This window comes from Pelodiscus sinensis, chromosome 3 (genome assembly GCF_052426305.1).
Source record: "Pelodiscus sinensis isolate ZL-2025 chromosome 3, ASM5242630v1, whole genome shotgun sequence".
Lineage (NCBI taxonomy): Eukaryota > Metazoa > Chordata > Testudines > Trionychidae > Pelodiscus > Pelodiscus sinensis.
Genome location: NC_143054.1, coordinates 187,169,110 through 187,188,210, shown reverse-complemented (window position 1 = coordinate 187,188,210; position 19,101 = coordinate 187,169,110). Strand labels below are relative to the sequence as shown.

The 19,101-nt window shown below is 41.6% G+C and overlaps 1 protein-coding gene across 5 annotated transcripts in view; it reads left to right on the top strand.

The window, feature by feature from the left end:
* UGP2 (UDP-glucose pyrophosphorylase 2) overlaps window positions 1–19,101 on the top strand; it is a 38,614-nt gene that overhangs the window by 10,835 nt on the left and 8,678 nt on the right. For 4 of the 5 annotated variants that reach the window (XM_075925592.2, XM_075925591.2, XM_006114075.5 and 1 more), the window contains exons 2-4: window positions 336–463; window positions 2,384–2,491; window positions 18,727–18,912. In XM_075925592.2, the coding sequence (XP_075781707.1) occupies window positions 350–463; window positions 2,384–2,491; window positions 18,727–18,912 (408 nt within the window). In that variant the 5' untranslated portion in view covers window positions 336–349. Of the gene's footprint in view, window positions 1–335; window positions 464–2,383; window positions 2,492–3,315; window positions 3,471–18,726; window positions 18,913–19,101 lie in introns of those variants that run through there. The other variant, XM_075925594.2, reaches the window with a different exon arrangement.

The following is a 19,101-nucleotide window of genomic DNA, read 5'->3' as shown; positions in this document are numbered from 1 at the left end:
ACGTCGTGTTTTCTTTGCTATTCTAGTACAGGTTCTCTTCCCAGAAATTTTTATGTAGATCATGGGTCTTTCACAGTTTTATTTAAATTGTTTATCCATGCCTTTTGTTCTCCAAACTATTTGGTGTTTATTTTGGTGTTTATACATAAGAGATTTTTGATGGACAGCTTATTTTTTTTCCTGAGTACACGAACATAGCAACAAGAAAATATGGATCACATTTTTTTTAAGTTGTCTAAGGCATTGCTGCTTTTTAGATGCATTAAACGAGCTGGCTGGAGTTTCGCAAGGGTGTGACTTACTCATTATTCAACTTTTCTTATTTTTTAAAAAAGATTTTAGCAAAGCAATGTCTCAAGCTGGTACTCCCCAGTTTCAAGAAGTCATTCGACAAGAACTGGAATATTCAATGAAAGTGGAACTTGATAAAATACTTGAGACTGCACCTCAGAATGAAGTAGAGGTAAGGACTACAAAAGATGTAACTCTCAAAATGTCTCCATATAACTTCTGTTACTTAAATGAATTGTGTGGGGGGAAAGACTGGCAAAAATGCATAATAGAGATGGCACAAAATAGGGAGAGTCCTGCAAATATTCACTTTATAGTTGGTTATACACATCTGTATTTTTTTTTCAGATGTGGATACAAATTTTGTATCTAGAACCCTGCACATTTGCAGATATCTTATGGATGCAAACACAAATTTTCTATCTGTACAAGGCTTTAAAAATAGGATGGAAAGAGAGATGATGCTTATTATAATGGTTAGATGTGAAGGACTAGTATTCAGATCTTTTGGCCACTAAGCTAATGGATTATTGAAGTCTTACCTAGAAATGTTAACAAATAAAACTTGTTTCTCCACACCATTTCCCCTCTCCTGTGCCACAATTTGAAATAGCATGTCTCCAACAGACATAAAAATGAGACTGACCCTACTCTATTAAATTTTTAAAGTATGATACATAAACTAACCAATAGTCTAACTTGCTCTATATTGTATGTAAAACTGAAATTTCAAATGAAAGAATTTGTATAATAGTCCACATAAACATATCTCAGATAATAAAATCTTAACTTAGTTTGGAGAATATAATCACTTCTCGTACTGCTTGGAAGAGAGTCATCTCCAAAATTGCTGTGAATTGTTTTAAAACTCAACGGGTGCGTCTAGACTGACAAAAACTTGCCAGCTGTCTACACTGGCTGCTTGATTATGCGCAAGAGCACTGACTTTGTAATGTACAAAAACTGTTGTGCGCAAAAAAGCCCCGATGGCTAAATTGGCGATCAGGGCTTCCTTGTGCAAAATCACGTCTAGACTGGCCACAGATGCTTTTGCGCAAAAGCACATTTTGTGCAAAAGCATCTGTGCCAATCTATATGCGCTTTTGCAGAAATACTTTTAACGGAAAAACTTTTCTGTTACAAGTATTTCCGCAAAATCACGCCAGTCTAGACGCAGCCAACTAGTTTGAAAGGAGAACAGATGTAGTAAAGTGTAACATTTCAACAGTTTGACTGTTAAAGTAGTCAAGGCCAAGACCTTTTTATTCAGTGGTTGTTTTAACAATTTGACTGAAACTGAAAATTTTAGCAAGACCCACAAAGTAGCCTATTCTCAAACTTGTGAGGAAGACTTTGATCTTTTCCCCTCTAAGTTTTTTGTAATGGATCTTGTATCAATATGCTTGGTCCATGATTGTAGTCATGTAGTCAGACTAATATAATCCCTACTTTTAGAATGTGCTGTGATTCTGTGTAATCTTGAGAAAATAGGATTAGGTTTGGAGCCTTATGTGGAGGAGAGTTTTCCAAGGAAAACTTAGGTTGTTGAAGGAAGAGAGGCTGGTGATCAGAGGGTTGCAATCTTGCCTTTGAGTTATTACTGAACTTTTCAACATTTCTAGTGATTACAAATCCTGCATTCTCAAAGGAATACAAACATTATCCATTGAGGTTCTGAAACTCTAATTTAGGTAATTATGTATTGTCCAACATTTTCAAATAAGTATCCTGATTTTTTGGTGGGAGCTCCAGATACTCAGCACCACTAAGTTAGTGCGACTTAGTACTTCTGAAAGTTAGGCCATTTATTTAGGACTTGAACTCCAGGCACTTTTGTTGGAAAACTTGGTCCATTTTTTCCCACCTAAGTTTTCCTTGCAGTTTCAACTAGATAAGGTATTCTGTGTTTCCTATTGTAAGGTGTTATGCAGTGTTGATGAATTTCACCTCCAAAGGTGGCTGCATTTAAATGTTGGTTGAATGATTCTTATGAACGTCAGGTTTGTAAAATGCTTTTGTGATAAACGTGTAAATAAACATAAACCATTATTTACAGTATTTATAAGCCTCAACCATTCTCTTTCTCTTGTAGCATACTAAAAAAGACCTTGAAGGGTTTAGGAATCTATTCCACAGGTTCTTGCAAGAAAAGGGACCTTCTGTGGACTGGGGGAAGATTCAGAAACCTCCAGAAGACTCTGTAAGTTGCAATAAAATGGTAACAGAATCACTTATATCAATTACATATATTGTCTGCAATACAAAGCACATAATTGCCATGTTTTTAAAATTAAAGTGGAATAAAAATGTAAAATCTTTATTGCAGAGAGAATTAAAACATGGGCCTATGTTGTACATATTCATGAACATCAGGTCCTGTTTAACATAGGAACACAAGTTCTCTGTTAGTATTCGTCAGTAAACTGTTCCATTGCTTAAAGAAAATGGTAATAAATAATACCTTGCTGTTCAGTCTGATGTGCTGCAGTGAAAGGTAGTTTGTGATGTTGGGAGTACATAAGTAATCTTTGGTCTTCACTTCACCACTCCTCCAAATGAAAACATGTTTTAAATCCCAGATGAGATTGTCAGAGACAATTGGTTTTTGCTAAATATTTTGAAAGAGATACATATTAAGGGGGATTGGATTTTATCTCTCAGAACTTTATTGCTTTACAGTAGATATACAATCAAGCAATTAGCAATGCAGTTAATGTTGTTTACAGAATACAATTTCCCCACAGTATTGTATAAAGAGGGGAGGACTTTTGAAGTGTGGGGGTTCAACAAAAAGCAGATTTTTCCCAAAAGTGTTTCTCTATAGGTAAGCATTATTCACTGAACCAAATCCTGTTTTTAATCAATTCCTGTATGTCTCATGGCTCTGTCTTGACTGTTTCATAACTAAAGGTTAGATGTGTAATGTAATAATTTTTGCTCTTCCAGAGCAATATCTTCGTGTATTAAAACTGCATTGGACTCATGAGAAGTTAATAACCTCACCAGTTGGGTGGCAATGTTTGCCCCTATGCTATTTGTCAGTAGTGACTGAATTAAAGATCCTCTTTGCAACTGAGAAGTACACTGTTCAACTCCCTGCATGCTGATGTTGCTTTCCAAACTGTTGAGAAATGAAGTTTTGTAGCACATCTAAGGTCTGGTCTACAATAGGAAATTAGGTTAGTATAACTTCATTGCTAAGAGGTGTGAAAAATCCACACCCTTAAGTGACCTAATGCCAGGTAGAAGTTATCCTAGGTCAGTGAGAAAATTATCCTGTCAATTTAGCTATTGCCTGTTGGGGGAACCTATAGATATTGTCTTCACTGAAGTGTTACAGTGGTACAACTGTGTTGCTACAGCATTTTGAGTGTAGCCAACCTCAAAGTTTCTTCCAAATCAAAATGTCTTATCTTTTAACATTTATTTTCATGAGTTGAGGACTTCAGTAGTTTAGCCAGAGGTTATATGGGTCCATTACAGGAGTGAGTGAGGTTCTTTGTCCTTCAGTGTGGAGGAGGTCATGCTGAGTGATCTCAATTGTCCCTTCTGACCTTAAAGTCTTGGTGACTGTCCTATTTATTTTGTGTAAATTCTCTCTGGAAGGAAAATGCACTTCCAGTATTACTCTGTACCAGATAACATTACTGTAGAAAAATAGCTTTACACAGTGCAGAGGCCAGTACCAATAAGTTTATTCTTAAATTTAAGTCTGGTGTGACTTCTGGAGATAGTTATAAAATAAAATGTCATTTCAGCGATATCTTAGTCTTTCCTGATTTAATATTTAGCAGCTGGGTGGCTATGATATAAATTTCAGTTTCTATTGTGAAGGACAAATAAAAGAGTAATTTTGTACATGGCTGAAAGGAGGGCTATGTTAGGGGAAATGAGTGTTTCACTGCAGTCTTCTGCTTCCCTGGTTCTTCACCTGGAGTGTAAATTTCCTTCAGCCCTACAGGCAGTCCATGTGACCTATGACCATTTTAAAAAAAAAGTATCATTGCATAGCTCTCCGTCATACTTCTTACGTTATTCATGTGCCTTACTCAAAAGTCATAGATTTAATTCCATTACCTACTAATTACTAATTACAAGGTCCCTCACCAAAGGCTCTTGTGTAAATTACATGGCCATGGGATAAGAGGGAAGGTCCTTTCTTGGATTGAGAACTGGTTAAAAGACAGGAAACAAAGGGTAGGAATAAATGGTAAATTTTCAGATTGGAGAGGGGTAACTAGTGGTGTACCCCAAGGGTCAGTCCTGGGACCAATCCTTTTCAACTTATTCATAAATGATCTGGAGAAAGGGGTAAGCAGTGAGGTAGTAAAGTTTGCAGATGATACCAAACTGTTTAGGATAGTCAAGACAGAAGCAGACTGTGAGGGACTCTAAGAAGATCTCACCAAACTGAGTGATTGGGCAACAAAATGGCAAATGAAATTTAATGTGGATAAGTGTAAAGTAATGCACATCGGGAAAAATAACCCCAACTATACGTACAGTATGATGGGGGCTAATTTGGCTACGACAAATCAGGAAAGAGATCTTGGAGTTATCGTGGACAGTTCTCTGAAAACTTCCACACAGGAGTGCAGCGGCGGTCAAAAAGGCAAATAGGATGCTAGGAATTATTAGGAAAGGGATAGAAAATAAGACCCAGAATATCTTACTGCCCCTGTATAAAACTATGGTACGCCCACATCTTGAATACTGTGTACAGATGTGGTCTCCTCACCTCAAAAAAGATATTTTGGCCTTGGAAAGGGTTTAGAAAAGGGCAACTAAAATGATTAGGGGTTTGGAACGGGTCCCATATGAGGAGAGGCTAAAGAGACTGGGACTTTTCAGTTTAGAAAAGAGGAGACTGAGGGGGGATATGATAGAGGTCTATAAAATCATGAGTGGTGTGGAGAGGGCTGATAAAGAAAAGTTATTTATTAGTTCCCTAAATAGAAGAACTAGAGGACACCAAATGAAATTAATGGGTAGCAGGTTTAAAACTAATAAAAGGAAGTTCTTCTTCACACAGCGTGTAGTCAACCTGTGGAACTCCTTGCCAGAGGAGGCTGTGAAGGCTAGGACTATAATAGAGTTTAAAGAGAAGTTGGATAAATTCATGGAGGTTAGGTCCATAAAAGGCTATTAGCCAGGGGATAAAATGGTGTCCTGGGCCTCTGTTTGTCAGAGGCTGGAGAGGGATGGCAGGAGACAAATCGCTTGATCATTGTCTTCGGTCCACCCTCTCTGGGGCACCTGGTGCTGGCCACTGTCGGTAGACAGGATACTGGGCTAGATGGACCTTTGGTCTGACCCAGTACGGCCGTTCCTATGTTCTTATGTAATATTTCTGAATCATACTACATCATTTACTTTTCAAATATTGAGGTACTAAATTGCTACTTAATTATTCTTAGTTAAATAAATTTATCTCAAGTGTTAGGACTTAGGTATGTAAAATCCCGTTTAATCTCTTAACTGGTTAACAGATTAAGCAGGATTCTGTGGTTGCGGATCTGTTTCAGCCTGGCTGCTGCCTCTGTTGGTTCCATGGGGTTGCTTCGGGTCTAGTAGGCCTTGTAGCAGCCGCCGTCCTAGTGGTGGGCAGTGTATTACTCCTGAGTGCTGGTTAACCAGTTACCAGTAATCATCACCAAGTAAGGGTGATGCTTACCATGTAACCGGTTAACCAGTTACTCATTCACATCCCTATTACAAATGAATTTTTATGGTATAGTCTTGTACCTCATTGCTCTAATAAACAGCTTTATATTCTCTACAACAGTGGTCCCCAATGTTGCGTGGCTGCCGGGCGCCTGGGGGCGGAGCTGCTCACGTGCCGGGGCAGGGCCACTCACACAACGTGCTTCCGGGGGCGGGACCACGCATGCGCCATGCACCTGGGGGTGGGGCCGCCCACGAGCCCGGGGCAGGAGCCGGCAACGCACCCCGGGCCGGCCGTGCGCCCAGGACCGCCCACGAGCCACGCGCCCCAGACCAGCACTGTACATGTGCCCCGAGGCCGGGGCAGGGACCGCTCACGTGCCCCGGGCCGGCCCTGAGCATGTGCCGCGCGCCCAGGGGAGGGGCCGCCTATGTGTCCCGCGCCTGGAGCTGGCATCATGTGTGGGCTGCGTGCCGGGGGCGGGGCCAGCCCAGATGTTTCAGCGAGTGCAAATAAATGCCCCGGCGGGCGCCCCGCGGGCACCGCGTTAGGGACCACTGCTCTACAAGGTTTATTTGGAACTTCCATGAAGCTCAGAGATTCATTCCAGTAAATTTTTATGTGCATATGAATGATACCCCTTGAAATTAGTTTTCTGCTTGTATCCAAGGCAAAAGAATCGTATAAAAATTGAGTGTGTAAAAGTTACTTGCCTTAAGTTTGGTACTAAAGAATCAAAAACCAATTCTGTTGCAAGAAAGGGAACTTAGGCTTTTATAGCTGATGATACATTGAATATGGTGCAGTATAACATAATTCCTTAAAATAATTCTCAAAAGCAATTCTGCTATATGACAGTCCTCTGCAAGTACATTGTTAGTTGATAGTATTTTAATCATAGTTGCACATTAATACTGTGTGTAAATTTGAACTCTTAAATTTGTCCAAAGCTAGATTGCTGAGATCAGATATTTTTGACTGGAATGCAGACACTCATGGCTTTATCCCTTAAGTAATGTGTCCAAGTTCGAAGTGAATGTAGTAGTAATAGTTAGGACATTGTTAAAGTAATAACAAAAGAGAATGGTAAACAAAGGGAAGACAAGAGCTCTATTAGAAAATCAAGATATTGAGAACAAAACTAAAGGAACGAAATGACACGAAGAAAGGCAATAAAATAATTTCTAATGTGCCAAGCTAGGAGCCTTGATAACAAAAAGAGAAATTGGAATAGCTCATCTATAAATTTCATCTAGTTGGTAATGATATTATTGAAATCTAGTGTCATAGTTGAACAGTTCCCATGGTTGGAATATTAAAATCAATGCTAAATAACTGAAAGTGTTGAGTGGGCAAAAGGAGAGGGGGAGTGGCTCTCTGTCAAAGGTGGCATTATGCGTTTAAGTCTCTGATAACTTGTTTAAAAAAAAAAAAAGATCTTGAATGCTTATGGATCAGTGTCCAAACAAATAAAACACCAGATGTGTTAGTAGAGGTCAGACCACCAAGTCACAATAGGGAATAGGGTGATTGGCTCCTTACACACCTATTTTTAATGTGAAAGGGAGGGAAAGCTACACAATCACAGGAGGCTTCAATTTGAGTGATGTGTGCTGGATATTTCATGTTGCTGGTACTAAAACATCCTTGACATTTCTAAATATTGTAACACTTTTTGTTAGGAAATTGTCCTATCAAACTCAGAGGAATTCTGCATTAGACTTTATCTTGACTGAGAGAGAAACTGAATACAAACTAAAAAGTTATAGTAACTTAAGTACAAGTGATGACCTGATAACATTTTTAATGTGCAAACAGAATAAAGGCCAGATAAGTTATATGTACTTTTTGCTTTAAAATGGCCAATTTCACAAAACTGGAAACAACGATGAGCTAAATCAGCTAGGACGAAGAGTTTAATTGGATAAACTGTTTCCACTTATTCATATTTAAGAACACTTTACTAGATGCCAAAAAGCCACAATTGAAGAAGAAAGCCATATTGATTAAAACATCAGTGTGGCCTAGAGTGCAAACAAAGGCTGCCATAAAAATAAACAACAAATGGAAGAAAGGCAAAGTTTAATAATTAATATAAATCAGGAGCTAGGAATTATAGAACATTGATAAGGGAAGCAGAGATACATGAGAGCAGAGTTAAGGATAATAAAGAGTTTAAGATATGCAAGGAGCAAAGAGAATCCTAACTCTGGTAATATTCTATTACTAGATAGAAATGGTAGACATACCAATACATTTCTCTCCTGTTTCTGAGGTGAAACAACATAGTCTTCATTCCCTAAGTATCTTAGGAAGATGTTAAACATCAGCTACTACATTTTTCAGACATTTTAAAATCTGCTGCTCTGGAAAACTTGTATCCAAGAGTTTTCAAAGAGCTGGCTCAGGAACTCATTAGATGTTAATGGTTTTTTTTCAATAAGTCACCAAGAAGTTCCTGAAGACTGGAAGAAATTGAATGTTGTGCCAATATATGAAGAATATATTTTGGGCCATGCAGTAATTATTGAACTGTTCGATTAATGGTAATCCTGAGCAAGATAATGGAGTGGCTGATATGGGTCTCAATTAATACAATATTAAAGGAGGTTAATATAATGTCTATCGACATGGATTTATAGAAAATAGAGCTTGTCTAATTAACTTGATACTTTTTTATAAGATTGCAAATTTTGTTGATCAACATTATTATCTTTATGTAATAGGCTGACTTCTTTAAGGCATTTGGATTGGTACCACATGACATTGATTAAAATTAACATACCACATGTAATTGTGAATGTGGTACAGCAATGGATGGTATGTTTTTAGTGGATTCTTGCAGGTATTGGTTCTTGGCCCTATGCTATTGAATATTTTTATCAATGACCTGGAGGAAAACAAACTTTTTACTGATAAAGTTTGGAGATGTCACAAATTAAGAAAGCAGTAAATGAAGAGATGTGCTTTTGCACAAGGGCTTCCATGGCAGTGTGGATGCTCTCTTGTACAAGAAAGCTCTGATGGCCATTTTAGCCATAGGACTTTCTCGTGCAGGAAACTCCTGCCACATGCACACTGTCGTCTTGCGCAAGAGGCCTTACACTTGTTAGAAAAGAGCGTAGCTCTTGCGCAAGAAGCCCTGTCTTCTGATGCCGTACTATAAATCTTCTTGCACAAGAGCGGGCGGGCAGTGCGGATGCTCTGTGGGTTCTTGTGCAAGAACCTGCCAGTGTAGACACAGCCTATATGTTTTAATATGTCAAAATGTACACATTTAGGAAAACAGAATGTAGGCCATACTTACAGGATGGGAGAAGAGCATGCATATGGGATGGGGGAAGCAGTGACTCTGAAAAAGATGACTGAAGTGTTGGAAGTCCAGATCCCTTCTTCCCTTATTTATTCTTGGATCTGGACTTACAACACCCTGGTCATCTGAAGAAGAGGATTGTGCCCATGAAAGCTCATGATACCATCTATGTTTTGTTAGTCTTTAAGGTGCTACTAGACTATTTGTTGTTGTTTAAGTTTTTTCTGTTACAGACTAACTCTGCTACCCCTCTGAAGCTTCTGAAAAAGATATGAGGGTCCTGGTGGATAACAGCTAAAGATGATTTCCCAGTGCAATTTTGTGGCCAAAAGAGCAAATACAATCCTTGTGTACATAAATCAGGGAATTTTGGATAGGAGTAGAGAGGTTATTTTATCTTTGTGTTTGGCATAGATCAGTGGTTCTCAAATTTTTGGCCTGTGGACCACCTGTTGCTAATGGAGGTTCACCATTAATTACATGATTATGCCTGAACCATTTTGCTAGTGCTGCAGCTAGGGAGAATGATTTAATTTAAATTATTAAACAGATTAAGTATTTTAACTTTCTTATATTAGTTTATCAAACTTTATTTTAAATAAAGTAAAATACTAATTTATGTCCAACACACAAGGTTTCAATGTTAACTTTATGGTAGGGGTGGGGAACCTTTTTTGGGTCAGGGCCATTGACCCACAGAAAAATCAGTTAGGAACCACACAAGTGAGAAGCAAAAAAACTCTTCAGACAAACCCGAGCCCTCACTGGCGTGGCCCCCAACTGAGACACATTGCTCTTCTGGTGCTCCAGCCCTACAGGGCATGGGGAAGGAACAGGGAGGGAGGACTGAGGCTCAGGGCTTCCCATAGGCCAGATTTACTTTTCCGGGTCTCTGGAATTAGTGGATTTTGTGAACCCCCTTAGGTGGTGTAGTGGGGGCAAAAATGAGTTGTTCAGTGTGCGGGGCAGGGCTGCCAGAGAGTGGGATAGGGCTGGAGGTGCAGGATCTGGGCAGGAAGTGGGGTGCAGGATGTGAGTCCTGGGTGGGAGGTAGGCTGCAGAAGCAGGCACGAAGTGGGGTGGGGATGGGAGTGCAGGAGCAAGCTGGGCGGGGTGGGGGGAAGAGGGAATAAGGGGGATTGGTATGGGGGGTCTGGGCATGAGAGGGGACGCTTATCTGGCAGGCCAATAGGAGCAGTGGGGAAAGCCTCTGGACGGCCCATCACTGTGCTGCAGTTATCCCACTAGAAGGCTAGCTGAGCCCCTTCTCCTCCCCCACGCAGTGGGGAGCCCATGCTGGCTGGAGCACCTGCTCTGGCTTCCCGCTTAGAGGGTGGGGTGAAGAAAGCTTTGACCTTCCCCGTCAGACCCGGCTCTCAGAGAGAAGCAGAGCAAGCAGCTCTGTGTGCAAGCCAGGTTTTCACACCTGTAAGGTGTGTGTGTGTGTGTGTGTGCTGGGGGTGGTTTTTTTGTTTGTTTGTTTGAGAGAAAGATGTCCAGAGCTTTAATAAGATGCTTGGTACAGACAGTCAGGGCTGGGCAGGACAAGGAACTAGGGGTGAGCAGCCCTACAATGTGACTTCGTGGAGGGCTCTCTTCTCCATGTACTTCAGCCGATATTTCCTCTTGAACTTGGCTTGTTCCCTGGGCTCAATCAGGTTCATCTTCTGCAGGCTCTTGAACCGGTCACGCAGGATGCTGCCCTTAGGCTTCAGTGTCTGCAGGGACTCTGACAGCTCCATGCTCAGCTGCAGTTGCAATCACGGATCTGCGGTTGCAGCACAGACTCCCCCCGCAGAGAAGGAAGGGAGCTGGCCAGGACTACCGTGCCTCAGCCTGGCCTTCTCTGGCAGTTGTGGGGAGAGCCAGGGCTGCCTGCCCCCAGGGAGGGGTGTTGACGAGCGTAACGAGCATGAGGCGCAGTCCCCTTAGTAGGCTATAAATAAAACCATGCAACCCAATTTGAAAGTCTCTTCTGTCTGAACTTTGGATAACTTTAGGTATTGCCAGTACATTCTTGTTGAAAAACTGTACTGTTATTCTACAGTATAAAGTATTTGTATGGGCAATATGAAGAGGCCCTCTTTTTATTTTTATCTTTTTGTTTACTGTTTGCTTGCTTGCTTGCTTGCTCTTGGAATTGTCTTTCATGAAGACTTGATATTGATGCTATTAAGATTGAGCTGGCTTAGGCATGTTCTAGTGACCTTTTCCTTGTTTTGATCTCCCCCAGTCCTCTGTATTGGTGCTTATAACTGAGTCGGATTGGAACCCAGGATAAATTGCAGATTACCCAACATTTGAGTTTTTGCTGTTACCTCTGGATCACACAGTGACAGTCTAGGATTGTGTGTTTAAAATGAGTTTGCCTCATTATGGAAGTCTCATCATTTAGGAAACTGAACTTCTCAGAATTCTCCAAAAGCCTCACTTGGTGAGGAGAGAGGTGCTTTCAGAAGACCTCATTTAAGTCCCCAATCTCCCCTTCCATGATGCACACTTCCCTTCGAAGCTAAGCTGCCATTGGCTGAATGTCAGTGTAGCTTATCTATCAGTTTCCTTGTGTGCTTTCTCTTTTCTACCTAATGACTTGATATAGGAATGCATGTCGTACTCTTAACTATTTACATACAGGCAGTCCCCAAGTTACGCGGATCCGACATGTCGGATCCGCAGTTACGAACGGGGCTTTTCTCGCCCCGGAGGACGGGAGCGGCGGGACGCCCAGATGCGCTGCGGTCTGCCGCCCCCGTCCTCCGGGGCGAGAAAAGCTGCTCCCTGTCTCCCTGGTCTGCAGGGAGACGGGGACCAAAGCCTTGGAGCATGCCTGCAGCGGGACAGCCCGGGTGCGCTTGAGCTGCCCCCCTGCGGGCGTGCTCTGCGGCTTTGCTCCCTGTCTCCCGACCAGCAGACCAAGGAGATGGGGAGCAAAGCCTCGGAGCACGCCCGCAGCGGGACAGCCGCGGCGTGCCTGGGCTGTCCCACTGCGGGCGTGCTCCAAGGCTTTGCTCCCCGTCTCCTTGCAGACCAGGGAGACGGGGAGCAAAGCCGCGGAGCACGCCCGCAAGGGGACAGCCCAAGCGCGCCTGGGATGTCCCGCTGCGGGCGTGCTCCGCGGCTTTGCTCCCCGTCTCCCTGGTCTGACCAGCAGACCAGGGAGATGGGGAGCAAAGCCTCGGAGCACGCCAGCAGTGGGACAGCCGTGGCGCGCCTGGACTGTCCCGCTGCCCGCGTGCTCTGCGGCTTTGCTCCATGTCTCCCAGGTCAGCAGACCAGGGAGACGGAGCAAAGCCGTGGAGGACTTGGGCGGTCCCGCCACCCCCATCTCCCTGGTCTGCTGGGGGAGGTGCAGCTAGTGCCCCCCAACCCCCCAGCAGACCAGGCTTTTCTTGCCTACCCCTGGGGTAGAGCAGCTGGGGGCTGCCGGGTTGGTCCCGCAGCGCCGCTCCGGACCAACCCGGCAGCACCCCAGCTGCTCTGCCCCAGGCATCCTGATTCAGCCGCTGCTGGTCAGTTTCAGCAGCGGCTGAATCAGGACGCCTGGGGCAGAGCAGCTGGGGTGCTGCTGGGTTGCTCCAGTAGTGCCCAGGAGCCGCGCTACTGGAGCAACCCAGCTGCTCTGCCCCAGGCATCCCCAAGTCAGCCGCTTCTGAAACTGACCAGCGGCTGACTACAGGCTGACTACTGATCAGTTTCAGCAGCAGCTGACTTGGAGATGCCTGGGTTTCTTAAGTTGAATCTGTATGTAAGTCAGAACTGGCGTCCAGATTCAGCCGCGGTTGAAACCGATCAGTTTCAGCAGTGGCTGACGCCAGTTCCGACTTACATACAGATTCAACTTAAGAACAAACCTGCAGTCCCTATCTTGTACGTAACCTGGGGACTGCCTGTATATTGCTATTCTGCACAAAAATCCAAGCAGCTGCTATACCGTCCAGAGTAATACTTAAATTCAGGATGCAAATGCATGCATTTGATATAGTTTAAAAAAACAAATTTGCCATAAATCTTTTCTTAACAGTGGTGTACAAATACAGTATTAGATTTGTTTAAACCTGTTATAAGACTGAATAATACCAAGATGGGTTCATTCTTCTAATTAAATGTACAATCTCAAGATTTCACTTATCTTAGAGTTCATTAATTCACTGCAGAAGTGTAAAGTCTCAGATTATATGAATATAAATCAGGATACTATGCTCTGGCTTAGATGTAAGCTTGTTTTAATTTGAGCTTGAGAGTTTACCTTGTAGTTTTATTTACAATTGCCATGTAAAGACACCTGAAATAATCATTTTGTCTAATTGTTTTAAAGCAGTGTACTTTTTCAAGCTTATCTCTTCACATAAGATTTGGGGGAGCAGTGGACAGGGGCAAGGGGCTGGCTTTCACACCTCCACTATTTAAAAATGTCCAGCTCCGGTGCTTCACAATGCATCTACCACATGTGTATAGTATCTTTCTCAAATTCCTTTATTAACAATGAAAACAGCCAGTCTTATTTGTAAACCAAAAAGTGTATGTTTACTTTTTACATAATATCCCTGAGCCATCTAAAACAACACATTTTACCCCTACTACAGATTTTTAAGAAAATGAACATGATGACATACTTGAGGGTCAATCTTGTGCGCAGCCAATTGACAGTAAGGCTAGTGTTGGAGAAAACACATTCTGGAGGTACAGATGGTCCTGGAATGGATAGGTAACTCTTTGCCAGTTTGCGTGGTACAGAGCTGAGGTATGCAAACGGCATCAGAGCAATGCTGAACCATTTGAAGCTGAAACATCCTTCTGTTTCATGTGAAAGAGAAGGCAAAAAACAAGAATCAAACAACACTGACAGCGTTTGTTTTGGGCAGTTCAAGAAAATGCAACACATGATGGCTGTGTTGACCTTCTACCAAGCCAGTGGACTGCCTTCTCATGAGGACAAGGCTTCTTGAGTAATGTTCCAATTAATTTTCTGTGGCATTCTCCTTTTTTGGTATAATAGTTACCTAAAAGCATCACCTATAGCACTCTCCTCAGTTTCACACTTTTGGGGGGGGGGGGAGGCTTTTTTGGGGGGGGCACTGATTATCGGCTCTGATTCAGCACTTCTTAGTTGAGCTCTAGCTCTCAGAGGCTCTTCTATTTGGGTATGTCGTGGAATGAGGAGTAACGGTAGTTCGAACTAGGAAGCCTAGTTCGTGCCACGTGTAGCCGTGCGGCACGGGGTTTGAACGAGCGGGGATTTAAAAATGGCGGCTCCCCGCTTATGCAAATGAAGCCCGGGAAATTCAAATCCCGGGCTTCATTTGCAATTGCGGTATGCCTACATTACCCTGCTAGTTCGAACTAGCGGGGTAGTGTAGACATACCCTTTCTGACATAGATGCAAGTGGCAGAAGCTTTGATTAGTAGTAATCTGAACATGTGAAAGAAACCGCATATGTTTTATGGTAAGGATCTAACAAGGAGGCAATAAGTGCAGGTCTGGTGGTTATGGTGGGATCGCTGGGTTCCATGGGATGCTCCAGAAAGCAATGAATAGCAGCCTTGAAATCAGCAGATTTTTCCATTTTCGATAGGAGTGCTGCTTTTGAAGTGCATTTGGAGAAGCCTCCTGCACATTGGATAAAATTGACACTGACTTTGGTAGATATGACAGTTGTACCACATTTTAAAGTGGGTAGTAGTGGTAAGATATCCTCTTAATTGCCAGTGCTCATGTTGCAGCTGAAGTGTTCAGGCATTAGATTTTTTGCTCTTTGAAAGCACAGCTGGTATAGTCCACCTTTGCTCACTGAGTCTTGGTACATGTCATATGTTGAATTCCAGTGAGTTTTACATGACTGGATCAGACTGTGTTGCCTAACCTAAAGATATTTGTTTTCTTTAGAGTGTTTTTGTGGCCAAGGTGCTGTGGTGGAAATGCGCAGTTAGTTTACTTGCAGCTGCAACAACATGAACCATATTACCTCGGGGAAAAAAAGCATGCTTATGGCTAGCTACAAAGTATGAGCAAAACAACTGACAGATTCCCGTACAACATACCTTGGTGCATTGGCAAGCACAATGTTGCTTGCGTTATCATGTATGCATACCAACACATGGTCTGCCAGACCCTTTCTATCCACTCTAGCGTTTTTCAGCAAGGTTTTGCTGTGCAGTGTTCTACCATACGTGTGGTTTGTAGAAGTGCAGATGAAAGCTCCCAATTTTCAATACAATGGCAAGTGACACTTGTATCACTTTCTATAGCTAATGCAGTCTAGCAGGCAGTAGTGAAGCTACTTAAATTGGAAAATCCCATTATTCTCAGACTTCAGTCTTCATAGCACTTCCTCTAGTCATGAGGTTAGTCTGTCTCATAAGCATATGGTGTTCAGGTTCTGCAAATCTCATCAATGGACAAAAGCCTGGACCCTCAGTGACACTGGCAACATGTCTATAGGGATCATAATAAAAAATAATTCTGTAAGTTGTCACCACATTGCGTGTTGCATTTTCTTGAACTGCCAGAAACAAACGCTGTCAGTGTTGTTTGATTTTTTGACTTCCCTTTTACATGAAACAGAGGGATGTATGAGTTTCAAATAGTTCAGCATTGTTCTGGTAATGTTTGCATACCTCAGCTGTGTATCATGCAACTTACATTTAATGGTGTCGTCTTTTTTAAGAGATTCCAAACATTACTCCTTTTTCAATTGCTCCATATTCACTATGGAACAGCAGTTACCAAAATCGTGATAACCTACATAATGATCTTTGAAGGTTTAATGCTACCAAAGTATGACCTCAGTTAGAGGTGCTGGAATATTTTAATTAGCGGAGGTGCTGAAAGCCAGTCTCTTTACCCTTGTTCTTACACCATTAGAGGTGGTACCTCTGGGAGGAGGCACAGAGGTAAGGAGGCTGAGGTCACAGCTGTGGGGGAGGGGGCGCTGGGCAAAGTCCTACGTAAAACATGGGGGTACTGCACCATCCCTAAAGGCAGTGTTTCCATACCTGTGACAAGTGCCATAGAAATAGTTTTGACTCCTAGCAGTGCAGAATCTAGTTCCACATACTCTGTGAAATGGTATTGCTGCTTTGTTTTTAATGTGCACATTAATCATTTAAATGTTAACTGAATCCATTATAGAGTACCATATCAGCCAATCCATTATCCTGGCCTGGGATTACAGTCAAACTCCCAGGCCTATAATTACTTGTGGTGTAAGTGCAGCATACACATATATAGTGCTATCCAGGTAATAAGCGCTGGACTCTTGTTTTGCTAAATAAGCAAGGAGGAATTTATTTAAACAAAATTTTATAAGTATATTCTTAAGTAGGTTGACTTGTTCTCTGTGTCGTCCAAGCACGGATCATCCCTTCCCTCCAGAAAAGAGTATGGAGAAGCAATACCCCCTCAAATCTTTTGAAATTCACACACCCAGCACAAGTAGGAAACTCTAAAGCAGATGGTACTGCATAGGAAAAACTAAGTTTTCTTATTTATAGAAATAAATTGGTAGTCCTTAATGTTTACAAAGATAATGTCTGTTTTCATTTGGTAAACTTCCATAATTTTAAGTTTGAGAGATGTTATTTACTCTCCAAAATCTAGCCACTAATTAGCTAACGTTCTGTAATGTGTCCTAGTTTTAGGATATAGAACACTGTCTACTGTCATTGGTAAACTTTTTAATCTTGTAGAACAATTTAAAATGTCCCTTTTATGTAAAAATTCCAGTTTTCTCTACTGAAATATCATGCATTCTAAACACAAATTGTCCCTATTAAAACTTTCATGTTGCCTTAATGGTGATTAATCAGTTATGTACGTTGAGTAAACAATTTGCACCTGGGGACAATGTTCTAACTAATGGAGTAACTATAATGGAGTGTAGTACAACACTTCTGTTAGGCACATTTCCACTATTTGATTAATGAAGTAGCTATGGCACAATGACTAACTAGACAACTAAGAGAAGTGAAGTTTATTTAATAGCAAGCAAGCTCCTTTCTGGCTGTGCATGGCCGAACTTATCTAATGTGTTTCCTTCTAATCTACCATCTCATTGTATTGCACAATTGACATTTCCCAACCAACGCAGTTTTTATAACTCTGCACTCAACCAGAAACGTGAACTTTTTGTTCTTATGTGGTGGACTTTTCCATTTTCCCCCCTCTTCCTCTGCCATACCCAAAGTGAATGTGGAGACCTCACATTTATTCAGTTAATGTCTTGTTATAAATCAGCTGCATTTCTGCCACATTCCAACTAGAAATGAAGTCATTCTTGTGTAATTATGATGGAATTTTTTGAAGCATTAAGATTTTTTTCAAATGCCATAAATAGTCTGTGTAATGTATTAATCAACCATAAAGCTTCCTTTAAAAGGAAAAAAGTAGAAAAATATTCTCTAGCTAGCCTTATTCTATTTGATAGTTTAGTAGTTCTGGATTGGTCTCTTTAATAATACCTTCCCATTTCTTTGTGTAGGTAGATGCACTCCTAATGAAGTTACAACTGCATGTTTGTTATTATAAGACTAATTTTGTTATATAGATTGACCCATCCAGAATTCTGAAAAGTTGTATCTCCTTTCATATTGGTGTTTCTTTCGGAAATCAAGATAGAACTTTTTCTGCAAAATATGAAGTGAATTGTTTGAAAACATTCTGAAAATAGAAGGGTTAGAATTTTTCTCTGCAAGGTGGTAAAAAATTAACAGGCTAGTACCTAGAACCAGCCATGAATCTGATTAAAGACTTATGCAACAAATTTTTAAAATTTAGCCTGCATTGTTTGCTTTGGTGACCTTAATACAGAACATGGACTGTAGCCAAGAGTAAAATGGTTTTAAAAGGAAGAAACAGATTCTCTAAGGTGAAATTTAATTGGTAGGAAGGGTTGCTAGTGGCTTGGACTCTTAATAAGCTCTCAAAGATTCTCTTGCTGTCCTCAGGTGGACCACTGTAAGTGGGAAAATGCTGTCCTGATACTCTACTTACTTACTTCTCTTCACACACATTCCACTTTCCCTCTGGCCTGGAAGTGATGAGCTCTATGTGTATTTGAATAAAGCTTAAGCTTTCCGTGACAGTTTTGCCTGTTAAAAAACCCACATTTTCTACTGTATTGTAGATGTTGTCTTAAGCTGTCTAATGTAGGTACCTTATTTTAAATTTGAAAAGGGTGTGTGTGTGTGTGTGTGTGTGTGTGTGTGTGTGTATGTATGTATAAGTGGTGGTGGTGGTGGGGGAGTCCTCTTCTAGCACACACAATTTGAGAACTTTGGCAAGGAGCTGTAGTTCAGAAGTCAGCAATTTTCTATTACCTGGAAAATTTTCCTGTTGCTCTAGAAACCCCTTCTTGATGGTTGGGAAGGGTAACAAGCTAGAAAAAGATGTTAGAAGTTAATTTCAGTCATCTCTGATAAATTTACTTGAATATATTCCACAATTGCTGCTTCCTTACAGATTCAACCCTATGAGAAGATAAAGGCCAGGGGATTGCCTGTTAACATAACCTCAGTCTTGAACAAACTGGTTGTAGTGAAACTAAATGGTGGTTTGGGCACCAGCATGGGCTGCAAAGGCCCCAAAAGTCTGATTGGAGTGCGGAATGAAAACACCTTCTTGGACCTGACAGTTCAGCAGATTGAAGTAAGTAGTTTCGGATCGGTTCTGAAATTCCTTGTGGAAATAACATATGATTTGTGGCTCAAAGCTTATACTAAAACTCTTATTGAAATTCTTGCTAATGTGGAAATGCTTCCACTGACTCATTTGATTCAATTTAAAATTGAAACTGGGCCATATGAGTGGTACTGTTCTGCCCTTCTGGGTAGGAAT